At 35.5% G+C, this 14,464-nt stretch overlaps 1 protein-coding gene across 1 annotated transcript; it reads right to left on the bottom strand.

Annotated features, from left to right (window-relative positions):
• Positions 1-3,623: 3,623 nt before the first annotated feature.
• LOC109533163 lies at positions 3,624-10,693 on the bottom strand. The gene is made up of 3 exons (XM_019898414.2): positions 10,539-10,693; positions 10,319-10,482; positions 3,624-3,912 (listed from the first exon to the last, which is right to left on the bottom strand). Exons 1-3 carry the CDS (start codon positions 10,597-10,599, stop codon positions 3,658-3,660), a joined length of 480 nt encoding a protein of 159 aa, XP_019753973.1. The 5' UTR covers positions 10,600-10,693; the 3' UTR covers positions 3,624-3,657.
• Between the last annotated feature and the right edge of the window lie 3,771 nt (positions 10,694-14,464).

The raw sequence follows: 14,464 nt of genomic DNA, 5'->3' as shown, positions 1-14,464 counted from the left end.
TTTTGAAAATAGCTAATTCAAAAAAAAGCGCAAGTTTTGAAAAACCGTCAGAAAATTCCTGACAAGGCCTCAAATTTAAAACTTTTTTGGATTCAAATAACATTCTTACTTCATAAAATGTCGGAACACTCAATTTTATGTTCTTTGCCGTTTCTGAGTTATGAATCTTCTAGACGAATGAGCATGAAAGCGCCAGTTTTCTAAAAAAAAATTCAAAATCCCCGAAAATGGGCCAAATTTGAAATTCTGCTGTAAAAAGTAACCAACTTATTCCTATAAAGTGCTGCAATGCACAAGTTTTACTTCCGTGGCGTTTCCAAGTTGGATAGTTTCTGAAATAACGGTTCTTGTACAAGCTTTCAGGCAAACCGTCGTTTGAAAAATTCTGAAAACTTCTCCGATTAAAAGCTTTTCTGACATTAAAAAGCATACTTTCGCTACAAAATGCCATAAAGCCTCAGTTTCAGTTCTTTACAGTTTCCGCGTTATGGACATTCTCAAAAAACTGTACAAGAGCGAGTTTTACGCAACGCCCCAGTTTGAATTTTTTTTGCTAAATGTCTGAATACGTCGCTAATTTGGAACTCTCTTAACAAAAATAGCCAACTTTTTTCTATGAAGCGTCGTAATGCACAAGCTTCTTTTCTTTGCGGTTACCAAGTTACGAGTTTTTAAAAGTAACTGGGCATGGACTGGCCTTCGGAAAAGCGCTAGACTTGAAAAAATCTCAGAAAATTCCTGAAGAAGACTTACATTTGAAATTTTCCGGCCACAAAACCCCCAAGTTGTCTATATAATCTTAACTAAACTAACTTAAGTTTGCTTTCTTCATCGTGTTCGAGTTTTCTATTTTCTCAGAGAACTATGCAAGAGCGGGTTTTAAGAAACATGCCAATTTTTGAATTTTTTTGCAAAATGGATGAATATGTCCCAAATTTGAAACTTTTCTGCCAAAAACATAAAACTTATTTTTCTAAAACGCAGTGATTTACATGTATAATTTCCACACGGTTTTTGAGATAGGAATTTTTAAATGTAACTGTGCATGAACTGGCGCTTGAATTTCAAAATTCCCTAAAAATTCCTGGAAGCGACTCCAAGATAAAATTTTCCAGCTATAAAACATCGTACGTTCTCTATAAAATGACCTGATACTAAAGTTTGGTTTCTTAGTCGTTTCCGAGATTAATTTTTTCGAAGAACTGTGCAAGAGCGAATTTTAAAAAGCCCGCCAGTTTTCCATGCAATTTTTTGCAAAATGTTTGAAAATGTTCTAAATTTTAAACTTCCCAGTCGTAAATATACAATTAATTTCTTTAAAACGACGTAATGCATATGTTTAAATTTTTTTGCGGTTTCCAAGTCAGGAATTTTCAAAAGTGACTGTGCACGAACTGGCCTTCAGAAAAACGCTGGACTAAAAATACAAATTTTTTGTCCAGTAACTGTGCATGCGCAAGTCTTAAAAAACGTGCGTGTTGTGGAATAGTTTTTGCAAAATGCCGGAAAATGTTCCAATTTTGAAACTCTCCTGTCCTAAATAAACGACTTTTTCCTATTACATGCTGTAACCCACAAGTTTCGTTTCCTCGCAGTTTGGGAGTTACGAAATTTGTAGATTAAGTGTGCATTAACGAACCTTCAGCAATACACTAGATTTGAAAAATTGTTGAATGCCACTCAAATTTGTAACTGTACTGTCATCAAAACCCAAATTTTGAGAAATTCTGAAAACTACTCAGATTAAAAGCTTTTCTGGCATAAAGAAGCATACTTTCTCTACAAAATGCCTTAAGGCCTAAGTTTCAGTTCTTGTCAGTTTCTGAGTTATGGAGATTCTCAAAAAACTGTGCAAGAGCGAGTTTTACGAAACGCGCCAGTTTTAGAATGTTTTTGCTACAGGTCTGAATAAGTCGTTAATTTGGAACTCTCTTGACAAAAATAGCCAACTTTTTTCTGAGATCCGCCGTAATGCACAAGCTTCCTTTTTTTGCAGTTACCAAGTTACGAATTTTCAAAAATAACTGTGCATGGACTGGCCTAGCGCTAGATTTGATTTGAAAAACTCTCAAATTTGAAATTTTTCAGCCACAAAACACCGTACGTTGTCTATATAATCGCTTGATACTTAAGTTTGCATTCTTCATCTTGTTCGAGTTATCAATTTTCTCAAAGAACTGTGCAAGAACGAGTTTTAAGAAACATGCCAATTTTTCACTTTTTTGCAAAATGGCTGAATATGTCCCAAATTCGAAACTTTTCTGACATCAACAGAAAAATTATTTCTCTAAAACGCTGTGATTTATATGTTTAACTTCCCCACGGTTTTTGAGCAAGGAATTTTTAAATGTAACTACGCATGAACTGGCCTTCAGAAAAGCGCTGGCTTTTAAAAATTCTGTAAATATTCCTGAAAGTTACTCAAATGTGAAATTTTCCTGCTATAAAACATCGTACGTTCTCTATAAAATGACGTAATGCTAAAGTTTGGTTTCTTCGTCGTTTCCGAGTTATAATTTTTTTTTAAGGAACTGTGCAAGGGCGAATTTAAAATGACGCGGCAGTTTTCTAGTTTTTTGGAAAATGTTTGGAAATGTCACAAATTTGAAACTCCCCAGTAACAAATATACAATATATTTTTCTAAAACAACGTAATGTTTAATTTCCTCACGGTTGAGTATTTGACGAATTTTTAAATGTAACTGTGCATGACCTTCAGAAAAGCCCTGGACTAAAAATTCTCAAAAAATTCCTGAAATAGACTCAAATTTCAAATTTTCCTGCCATAAAGCCCCACATTCTCAATAAATCGCCGTAACGCTGAAGTTTGCTTTCTTTGCCGTTTCAATTTAATTTCATTACCAATTTTATCAAAGAACTGTGGATGCGCTAGTCTTAGAAAACGCGCGTGTTGTGCAATAATTTTTTCAAAATACCTGAAAATGTTTCAATTTTGAAACTCTCCTGTTCTAAATAAACGGCTTTTTCCTATGAAATGCTGTAACCCACAAGTTTTGTTTTCTCGCGGTTTTTGAGTTTCGAAATTTCTAGAGTAAGTGTGCATGAACGAACCTTCTGAAATACGCTAGATTTGAAAAATTGCTGAATGCGACTCAAATTTGTAGCTGTACTGTCATCAAAACCCATATTTTCTCTACAAAATGCCGAAATAGTCAAAATGGTTTTTCTTCACACTTATCGAAAAATAAATCTTCTAAAACCACTATGAATCAGCGAGTCTCAGCAAGACCGCATGTTTGAGCAACATTCTTAAAAAAGTTGCCCAAAATTTCAATATTTTCTGTCATAAATAGAAAATAATTACGGTGAATTTTTTCACTATGGACTGGACATGTTGCCAGCAAAGTTGAAAAGTCAATCCAAGAACAAACAGAGTAAAAGTTAATTTAAAGGCAAACTTTAATTGGATGAATTAATTTCCTCTAATCCTATCTAGCATTCAGGACTTTAGCTAATTTAGGTAAAGTGAAACTCACCCACGAACAGAGCAGAAAAAGTCTAAACTAGTAAAAAAAATTATTCAAATTAGACCCTGAACTCAAGAATCGCATTAGGAAGCAGCTTAAAGGAGCACGGTTTTACTGCGTAAGCAAGCCAGAAAATTCTGAAAAAAAACCTATTTATTAACAAATCTTCTTATGGAATTATCCTAAACATGTTGAAAACAGCAATCAGTAAATCCTCAAGAACAAAACGGGCTTGTTCAGCCCCACTTCCCGAGTTGCAGAAGTTGTGCTCGTCACAACACGTAATGCAAGAATGCAGTTTGGTTCTTTCCCCAATCACTATGCAGCCGGAATCGCACGTTTCCAAGCAGTTTCTTTGCAACAGCCACAGTTTCGGTTTTCCGGTTACCTCCTCAGTGCTGGTCGACATGGATATTCTGCGCACCTGCAACACATTAATTTGATTCTTCGATGGATGCCAGAAAATCAGTTTTTGTACATGAAAAGTTAGCACAACCGAGCCTTAGAAAGGAAAACCCTGTCGGCAACGTGTTCAGTTTTCTTTATTCTTGAATTACCAAACTCCTCAAAAGCAGGCTTTGGGGCTCAGACAAAAAATGAGCAAAGGAAAACTCAAGATAATGTCGCCCTCAGGCTATTAATGGAGAACGAAAATTATATTTTCATTCTACGCAAAATTGTGGCTAAACTGGCTTTATTTTTACCGAACATTAAAACTACACCTATTAAGAAAACATGTTGGATTATTGGTGGTTTACTGGACTGGAAAGTCCTGTTTTTTTCTCATTTTAGCGAAAGAATGCAAACTAAATAAAGGAATTTGCGCCGTTCTCTGGCATAAATCATGCAAAACTGACACTGCGGGAAATGCGGCAGATAAAATAGAATTGACACGATTTCACAACAGCGGCAGCGCAATTTAAATTTTAAATCTCCTTCAGTGGGTCGTAAAACCCCCAAACAGACCGACGAAATGGGGTAGCAAATAAACCACCCATTGTCGTCTGGGCAACAGTGAGCTTTCCCAATGAGTCTGGAAAATTGTTCGTGCTGGTGGAAAATCTGAAAAAGTTTTATTGATCAAAGAAGAAGCTGAAGATGAAGCTAAACTGAAATAACTGCGAATTTCAGAGTCCCAGTATATAAAAGTGAAAACACCTCGAGCGTATTGTTTTTTGAAGAGCAAGTGCATTTGACCTTTGAAAATCTTATAACTCAAGCACCAGTGAGAGGAGCAACTTCTGACTTTATAGAGCGCTAAACAAGAGCTGGGGCTGCCTTTGAGTAAATGTCGCTTCAATCTCCTCATGTTGTAATTTTTTAGGGTCTCTGAAGCTTTGCCTCAAAGGTACAGACTTTGCACAGTTGTGCAACATTCGGAAAAAAATCTGAAGTCCGACTCAACTTGCACGAGTGAGTTGTCAATTACTCAGGAGGCAAACCACCAATTCAGCTACCTTTTGTCCAAATTTCACGGGTATTCCCAAATGTTTTTTGATGATTGGAATTTTTTTGTTCTTCTAAACCGTAACGCTCTAATAGCAAAGTGTTCAAAACTTTGCTAGCAAAGAAAAAAAATTGAAACTCTGGCACTACTTTGAGTAGCACACGGAAAATCACGGCAGGAATAAAGAAGGCTTTCAGTTGTTTTTGCGCCAAAATTTACCTAAATGCCTTCATGGGCTCATTTTTACAGTCTCTGAAACTTCACCTTAGAGATACCGAGCTTCCACCGGAATTCATTTGATTCAACTGGAATCAGCAATTTTCCTGCTAATCAGAAGGTAAACCAAACATTGAGCTAATTTTGTTCCAAATATCACTAGCATCGCCTTATAATTTGTGATGGCTCATCATTATTTAAACTTTAAAACTCTAACGCTGTAGCATCGAACAGTGTACCACTGCGCTACTAAAAAAAAAATCGCCACCCTCACATTACTTAGAGTAGCACATAGAAATTCACGGCAGAACGAACCAAAGCTTTGAAGCATTTTTTGACAAAAATTCACTTAAATGCAAGCGTTCCACCGCTGCGCAACATTTGAAAAATTCTAAAATCCGATTCAACTCGGACAAACGAGTCATCAGTCTCAGCAGAAGGTAACATAGATATTGGGCTTCCGTTGGTGCAAATTTCACGGGCTTTCCATAATTATTTTGAGGATTGGTGATTTCATAAGTCTCCAAACCACAACACTGTAGTGAGACACTGTTCACTACTTGACTTCACAAGAACTATACCTTTGAAATTCGTCACAGTTACGCGTGGTAAATTACGTCATGAATACAGGAAGCTCTCTGAAGTCTCTGAAACTTTGGCCAAGAGGTACAAACTTTCCATTGCTGTGCAACATAAAAAAAGTCTTAGATCCGACTGAACTTGAAAGAGCAAGTTGCCGGTTACTCAGAAGGTAAACGAAACATTGGACTATATTTGCGAGAAATTGTACGGGAATCCTCTTATGATTTTTGATATTTTATGATTATTTAAACCTCCCAGCCATGAAGCTGTAGTATTAAAGTTTTGAGTAGTGTACCTCAAAAGAAAAAACTTTAAACTCAAAAAGAAACAAAAACCAAAAAAAACACTTAAACCTCTTAGAGTTAGGTTTAGTAACTCATGCCCGGGAATACGGTAAGAACTGAGTCAGTTTTTCACGAAAATTTGGTTAAGCTCCTTTATGAGATAACTTTTTCCAGCCTCTGAAACTTTGCCCTAAAGATACAAAATTTTCACCGTTGCCCAACATTCCAACAAAATCATACATGTGGTTCAACTATGAGAAGCGAGTTGCCGGGTACTCAAAAGACTACAGAAACGTTGAACTTTCTTTGGGCCAAATTTCACTGGCTTGCCCCAATGATTTTGATGATTTTTATGATATTTTATACCTCCAAACCAGAACCCTGTAAGAACAAAGTTTTCGCCATCGTACTTCAGATAAAAACCATTTTCACCAAAACTATTTAGCCTAGTAAACTAGAACACAGAAAGTCTTAAGGCACTTCTTTTTAACAAAAAATCAGTAAAATCCCTTTATGTGCGCTTTCTCTAAAGCCTTTGAAAAGTTGGCCTAATGATACAGCACTTGATGCGGCCGTTGACTCGCATTTGAAAAACATTTTTAAATCCGATTCAACTTGAAAAAGCGGGTTTTCAGATACTAAGAAGGTAAACCAAACCTCTCACTACCTTTTTGTCTAATTATCATTCCCATTACCTTATAAATGTTAAACGGCCAAACCGTAACGTTGTAAAAAGATTATAAAGTGCCACCAAAGAAAAAAAATTGTAACTGCAACTAGGTACTTAACGAAGCACGGTAAATCACAGAATACATAAAAGAAACTTTGAGATTCACTCTTCACGAGCTCATTTTTTCCCGCCTCCAAAACTTTAGCCTGGAGTGTCGAAATGTTCACCATTGCGCAACTTTCGAAATAAAAATCCTAAATCAGTTCAACTGGAAGAAGCGTGTTTCCGTTTAATCAGAAGGTAAAACGCAGCTTGGCCTTCCGTTGGTTTACATTTCACTGGCATTTTCTAATCATTTTTGAAAATCGATGATTATTTGAACAAAAACGCTAATAACAAAGTGTTTACATTGCACGAGAAAAGAAAAAGTTGTAACTTCACGAATACTTAGAGTATCGCGCGGTACTTCACACGAAAGATGTATTAAGAAAATCCTTTATGTGTCAATTATTTAGCACAGTGGTTCCCAAACTTTTTTTCTCGTGAACCACTTTTAAAGTTTTACTAATCTCGGTAGACCGCCCTGCTGGTACATTTCTACTGTATTTCCAAAACTGCTCAAAAATATCACCCCGAATTGGAGGCCTTAAGAAGAAAAAAAAGTAGCACATTTTCTTGTCTCCTATTTATTAAAATAATACTTGTGGTTAAAGAAAATTATAAACATTTATTATTACAAACAGTCAACAATGAACTTTGAAATGTTAATCAACAATACTTTCTCATACTCATACGTTTAATGAGACGTACTTGGTGAATTGACAGCAAATTATCAATATTTGGCTTCAGTTTTGTAAGAAGTAATCTGAAATATCTCGGTTCTGTGATGCTCAAACTGCTCCTTTTTTGTAAACAGGTTGGCAACGCTACTAAAACTGCTTTCGACAAGATAGGACGAGGGAAACGCTATCAAAAATTTTCTCACAATTTCCGATAGCCCAGGATATTTTTCGGGGATTTCTGCCTGCAGCCAAAATGTTTGATAGCCTTTTTAAATTTTACATTCAGTTCCTCGTTGGTGCTGAGCTCAAGTAGCTCCTCTTGTAATACATTGATGAAAGCAAACCAAATTTCAAATAATCAACACTGTACTGTCGACATTTCTTCTTAAATTCAGCCATTTTTCGTATCAGTTGTGACCTGTAAAAAAATGATTGTTTTTGAGGCGATTTTACAAGAATATGGGTATTATAACACAACAGAATAGAATTATTGCAATAAAAAAATGCCCGTAGAAACACCGCTCTTTTAATGAATTGTCGTCGCGTAAATAAATATTTTTAAACAAAAAAGTACATAGGTGCCTAAAGTTTAACCTTTCTTGGCTTTTTGTTCTTTTATAGAAGTTTTGCATAATCTTTAGTATTTAATTTTTCCTATATAACTACCCACTACAGCTATACTCAAATAGTAAAACAAATATAATATGATTAATAAATTACAGTATACAATAAAATATGTATAACAAATAGGCAGATACTTACTTTTTCGGCACTGCAAACACTGACATCGATTCTTTCACAGTCACACTTTTATGTTCAAAATCCCAGAAACAAATGAGTTACATTTTGTTTTTGGCATTCGTATTTGTACTATTGTAGATGCAAGCACAGCGCAAGTCTCATTTGATCCCTTTGCAGGTCAGGGTGCAGGTGAGTACCAACCTAGTGAATGATGCTACCTGCCTACGTTGATAGCTAAATCCAAGCCAAAATTTTTGTTCATTATGAAAACCAGCAAATTTTTGGGCAAACCCTCCTTACAACTTGTGAACCCCTGTTTTCTTTTCACGTCTACGTGGACCGCCGTGTGGTCTCCTATGGACCCCTTTGGGAACCTATGATTTAGAGCCTGCGAAGCTTTAGCATTCAGGTGCAAAATTTACCGCGATGTGCAGCATATTCGATCCAACTGGAATGACTGACTTTCTGGTTTCCCAGAAAGTAAACCAAATATTGAACTTCCTTTGGATCAAATGTCCCGTTCAGGCCCCAATGAGTTTTGATGATTGATTATTTTTTAAACGTGCAAACCAAAACGCTGTTACAACAAACAATTATTTACCGCACTTTGATAGAAAAATAATTTTAACTCCGAAACATTAGAGCTGCACATAAGTAACGCCAAAAATAAAAACAACTTTGAGCTAAATTTCAACTTTTTTTCACAACATTTCACTTAAATCCTAACAGATTCTCAATTTTTAGAGGTTCCAAAACTTGAGCTTGGAGATGACCTGACCCTAGCTAGCAGTTCAATGCAAAAAATTGTACTTTCAAAAACACTTAAAGTATCACATGGAAAACCACGTCAGCGGTAAAGAAAGCCTAAAGCTTCTCTTTGCCTCTAATGCCATTTTTTAGAGCCTCCAAAACTTAGACTTAGAAATAAAGACCTTAGCCCGTTGAGAACGATTAAAAAAAACTTAAAAATCCGGCTCAATTTGGAGGAGTGAGTTGAGTTACAGTTTACTCAGAAAAAAGTGTTGAGTTAGCTTTCGAACAATTTTAACTTCCATTCCTTAATGATTTTTGATGATAGCTGATATTTTAAACCTCCAAACCACAACGCTGTTATAAGAAAGTTCTGGCTACTGCACTTCAGTGGGAATTTTTTAACTCCGATACTACTTAGAGGAGCATACGACAAATAAAGCCAATATTAATGGAAGCTTTGTTCTATAATTCGGTGAATTCTCAGTTAAGTATCCTCATCCGCTGACTTTTCAGTTTCCAAAACGTCCAGAAGGAAATAAACAGTTTTTGCCACATCTGTTTGAAGGACCAGGTTATCAGTTAGAATGTAAGCCAAACATTGGATAACAGCTTATGGTTTCCTAATCTCGTAACATCCGTGGCGTAAATTTTGAAACCTCCCAACCGTACGTGTCTAACAGAAAAGTGTACTGCAATGGAAAAATCCAAAAATCCAAAAAATCCAAAAAATCCGAAAATCCTCCGCAATTTGGAACAGCAAGTTCCAAATTGTTGTACGCGAAAACCAAGCACTGAGCCATCGTTTGTCCAAGTTTGACTCCAATCCCTCTAAGCATTGATTTTTGAGAAACCCCAGATGCTGAAAGTTGCAAACTCCGACATACTTGTACTACCTATCACTGCATTACATTTCTTAAAAAACTCCCAAACCCTTAGGAGCATTAAAATATAACTCCTAGTGGCAGTGGCGAAGGCTTTAGGAAACCGTTCAGAAATTCGTCACTGAGCTCAAAGCACACTCTGATATTTCCGACGGTCTATGGTAACAGAGGCTGAAGCAAGCAGACAAAAGATTCGATTGTTTTCCTGTAACCCCGCCAGTTTTCGTGCGATATTCACAGTTAAAAAGTCTTTTCCAAGCCCATTTTCTAGGCTTTTTATTTCCCAAATTGGCTGCCAACCGATTGCCAGAAGATATTAAGGGCTGTCCGATTCTGAACGGTTAAGAACTCCAGACAACAAAGTCTGCTCTATTTTGGACTCAGACACAATGACGTGCATGTTGAGAAACTTCAAGGCCCACAAAAAATCAATTTGCATTGGAGTAAACAATCATGTAAAAAGCTGGACTTTACCTGACATTTTTTCTGTTCTTTGGCACATTTCTGATGCAGATGGCTGTAGTTTCCAGACAGATCGAGACATTTGTCCCCATCCACCATAGAGTCACATTTGTGGCACCAGAGGTCGTGCTGTTTCTCGCTGGCCGCTTTTGTGCGATGCTGCGTCTCGGTCATGTCTAAAAGTCAGCTTTGAACACGATTTTTTCTCCGGAAAACTGGCCTCAATACTCACGAACGGCCTCTACAGGGAACAAGGCAACTGAGCAGAGACACCAAATCACTCTAATTATCATTCCTAAAGAGAAAAAGGTCGAACAATTCACTCATTTGTGGTATTTGATGCCCATGTGAAACCATCCAGAGATTAGAGCAGTTGCAGCAATGCGATTCATCTGTTCAAAATGCGCATGTTCTTTAGCCTGCTTCCTGTTTCCCCGAGGTTTTCCTTCGGTTTCCAGGGCAACGCGACCACGTCACAGGATCATTAAAGTATCCCGTATTAGTGCGATGTTTCGGTTATTTATAAGAAAATATTGGAAACGTGATTCTCTCATATTTTGTTTCACCTGTCGCACCTGTCGCTGAGTTAAATTGATCCAGAAGTCTACAGGAAGGCATTTTTCAGATGTTTCTAATTCGCCAGCAACAAGGACCAAGAAACGGTTAATTGTTGTGGGCGATGTAAATTAAGAGCGCCACAAGTACGAGACGTTTATCAGGAATGAAATGCAATTAGCTTAATCCAAATACGCTTGTTATGAAAAACATTTTTCAATTAAGTCGAGGCATCAGAATGCCCACCTTTGCAAGCTTTTTTACCTTCGCAGATTGTCAGCGACAGGCAAACAAGCTTGTGGAGGATGCAACGTTTTGGAAACGTTCACTTTGAAGTTATTTGCAAACAAAACCTTGAAATATTTTGTTGATTTGGACGCTCAACCGACGTTGCTGATGCGTATAAATAACGTTAAAACTGTGTAATTTACATGATCAAATTGATTATATTTGACTTTGCGTTTGATTCTTTGGCATCTTTAAGATAGTGAAAATCGCGTTTTACTGTTGCAACATATTTTGCAAGATTCTAATTTCCTTTATATAGATGAAATATGAAAAATAAATAAGAAATTTTTAGCAAAATCTCCAAAAGTTAATTTTCCGATTTAAAGTCCACTAATCAATTTGACACACTTTTCTATTATGTTTACGTCCATTTTTCTACTATGCACCAAATTTCATTTCTTACGTGTAAAAAATATTTCTAAACTAAAAAGTATCTAATCAGAAAACTCGCCTCCCTTATCGCTGTGAAGAATTTGCGAAAAAAATAATATTTTTTAACGTTGAAACCACTGCAATTTTGACCCATTTTTGGTTTATATTTAGGCCTGACTTTCTAGAATTAAGAAAACTTAATTATTTACGCTTCCAAAAAATTTTCTGTCAGAAAGTGTGTAACTGGAAACTCGCCTCTTTCATTGCTGTGTGGAATTTTTATAAACAATTAGTCTTCTTTGACGTTGGATTCACCGAAATTTTTGGCGCATTTATGGTCTATTTTTACGTCTGACTTTCTCCTAATAAGAATTCTTAAATTGTGAAGTCAAAAAATGTATTCAAAGTAAAAAAAAGTGTCTAATTAAAAATCTCGCATCCTTCGAAGATGTGTAAATACTTTAAACTAAATAATCTTATTTAACGTTATATCCACTGCAATTTTGGCACATTTTAGATGCTCTTGACTCCTGACTTTCGACTAGTAAGGAATTGAAATATTTTTAAACTGAAATAAATCAGTGATTGAAAAACCTCTAGTTGGAAAAGACTCCGCATTCTTTATCCCTTCTAATCAAAAACGTGTCTAATTGAAAATTTCCTTTCCTTCATCGCTGTGTGCAATTTTCGAAAGTAGATAATTTTGTTTCTGGTTTATTCCCTAGCAACTTTGGCCCAATATAGATCTGGTTGAAAAACTCGCATCCTTCATTAATTGTTTTTTTTGCGTTGAATCAACTGAAATTTTGGCACATTTTTGGATGATCTTGACCTCTGGTGATCCACTAACTGTAAGCCTAAAAATGTTTAATCAAAAATCACCTGGTTGTAAAAAACACAAATTTGAAAACTCACCTCCGTCATAGCTGTGAACAATTTGCGAAAATAAATAATCCTTTTTAACGTTTAAATCACTGCAATTTTGACGCATTTTTGGTTTATATTCACGTCTGACTATCTACTATTAAGGATTCCTAATTTCTGGCGCCATAAATATTTAAAATTAAAAATGCGTCTAATTAAAAACTCGCGTCCTTCACCGATGTGTAGATATTGAAAAGTAAATAATATGTTTTTAGCGATAAAACTATTGTCATTTTGACACATTTTTTAATAATCTTGACCTACAGCGTTCGCCTTATAAGAAATTTAAATATTTTCCCACTGAAATAAACCGGTAATTTAAAAAAGTGGAATTTGGAAACTCGCGCCCTCGATTGCTTTGCATAATCTCGAAAAGTTATCCTTTTGAAATAACGCTAAATCCAACAACAAATTTTAGCACAGTTTTGGATTATATTTACCACACACTAATATAAAAGAACAGTAAAAAATAAATATTTTTCCGCTGGGGCAAACCTGCGATTAAAAAAGAACTCGAATTAGAAAACTCACCTTTTTCATGGTTTTGTATAGTTTTAAATATTAAAATTTTTATATTACTTTAAGACAACTAGGGTAATTTATCACAGTTTTGGATGATATTTACGTCTGCTTTTCTAGTATTAAGAAAACGTAATTTTTTACGCTTCCATAAAATTTGCTAGGCAAGAATCTACGTAACTAGAAACTCGCTTGTTTCTTTGCTGCGTACAATTTTTATAAACAATTAGTCTTCTTTGACGTTGTATTCACCGAAATTGCTGGCGCATTTATGGAATGTTTTTACGTCTGACTTTGTTCAATTAAGAATTCTTAATTTGTGAAGTAAAAAAATGTATTCAAAGTAAAAAAAGTGTCTAATTAAAAAACTTGCATTCCTCAAAGATGTGTAAATATTTTAAAATAAATAAACTTCTTCAACGTTAAATCTACTGCAATTTTGGCACATTTGAGATGCTCTTGACTTCTGACTTTCGACTAGTAAGGAATTGAAAAAAAGGTTAACTAAACTAAATTAGTGATTGAAAAAACTCTAGTTGGAAAACTCGCCTCCTTCATCGCATTATATAATCTTTCAAAATTAACCTTTTCATATAACGTCAAGTCAACTAAGGAATTTTAGCGCTGTTTTGGAAGTATTTTACGCCTGCCTTTCGAGTGTTAACAAAACTTAAGAACTAACTAGAGTAAAGGACGTTTAATTTTGTTACCCTTGAACAAAGCTTTCTAATCAAAAAACGTGTCTAATTGAACATTGTGTTTCCTTCATCGATGTGTGCAATTTTCGAAAGTAGATAATTTTATTTAGCAATTTTGGCCCAATATAGATGAGGTTGAAAAACTCGCATCCTTCATCAATTTGCATATATTTTTAAAATAAACAGTTTTTTAACGTTGAATCAGCTGCAATTTTCGCTCATTTTTGATGATTTTGAGCTTTGACGCTCCACTGATAAGAAATTTGAATATTTAAAGACTGAAAAACCTCTGACTAGCAAATATCCTAATTTATCCTAATATTAAAACCCCTTCTGGAGGTTGAAACCTATCAAAACATTATTTTAAATGTTTTATTAAAATCTTCAAGTTGCACCTAAGAAATGCAATATCATGGTTTCCTCATTTTCTCAGTTTCAGCTAATTAATACAGAAAATTTGTGGCTTATCTACATTCAAATCCTTGAAGTTCAACTTGAACACTGCAAAACAAAAGGTTTTGGTAAAAAATACTTTTTAAGCAGGTTTGTATGCAAATTGTCTCAATGTCCAACCCACAAGCAAAGCAAAATTGACGCATTAACAAGTCATATAGGAAACAATACCACAAAAGCGTTTTCTGTCTCTAGAAAATTAACTGCCCTTTGATTGGTTATGAAATTACGCGATACATTTACAGGGTTTTTTTCATTATTAGTTTGATTGGTCATTAGACGGTGAGGGTGTTCCAGTCATAGTCTTCCTTGTTTCCTGCTCCCGTTTTGATCCCGAATCTGCGTTCCA

Source organism: Dendroctonus ponderosae, unplaced genomic scaffold, assembly GCF_020466585.1.
Source record: "Dendroctonus ponderosae isolate FM_Combo_2020 unplaced genomic scaffold, Dpon_F_20191213v2 Dpon_F_20191213_1, whole genome shotgun sequence".
NCBI lineage: Eukaryota > Metazoa > Arthropoda > Insecta > Coleoptera > Curculionidae > Dendroctonus > Dendroctonus ponderosae.
This window is presented reverse-complemented; position numbering and strand designations above follow the sequence as displayed.

Coding starts and splice junctions, on each gene's coding strand:
- LOC109533163 (XM_019898414.2), bottom strand. CDS start 10,599: ATGATAATTAGAGTGATTTGGTGTCTCTGCTCAGTTGCCTTGTTCCCT. Junction 10,483..10,538: donor GTTCCCTGTAGAGGCCGTTC/GTGAGTATTGAG, acceptor GCTGACTTTTAG/ACATGACCGAGACGCAGCAT. Junction 3,913..10,318: donor AAGAACAGAAAAAATGTCAG/GTAAAGTCCAGC, acceptor AATGTGTTGCAG/GTGCGCAGAATATCCATGTC.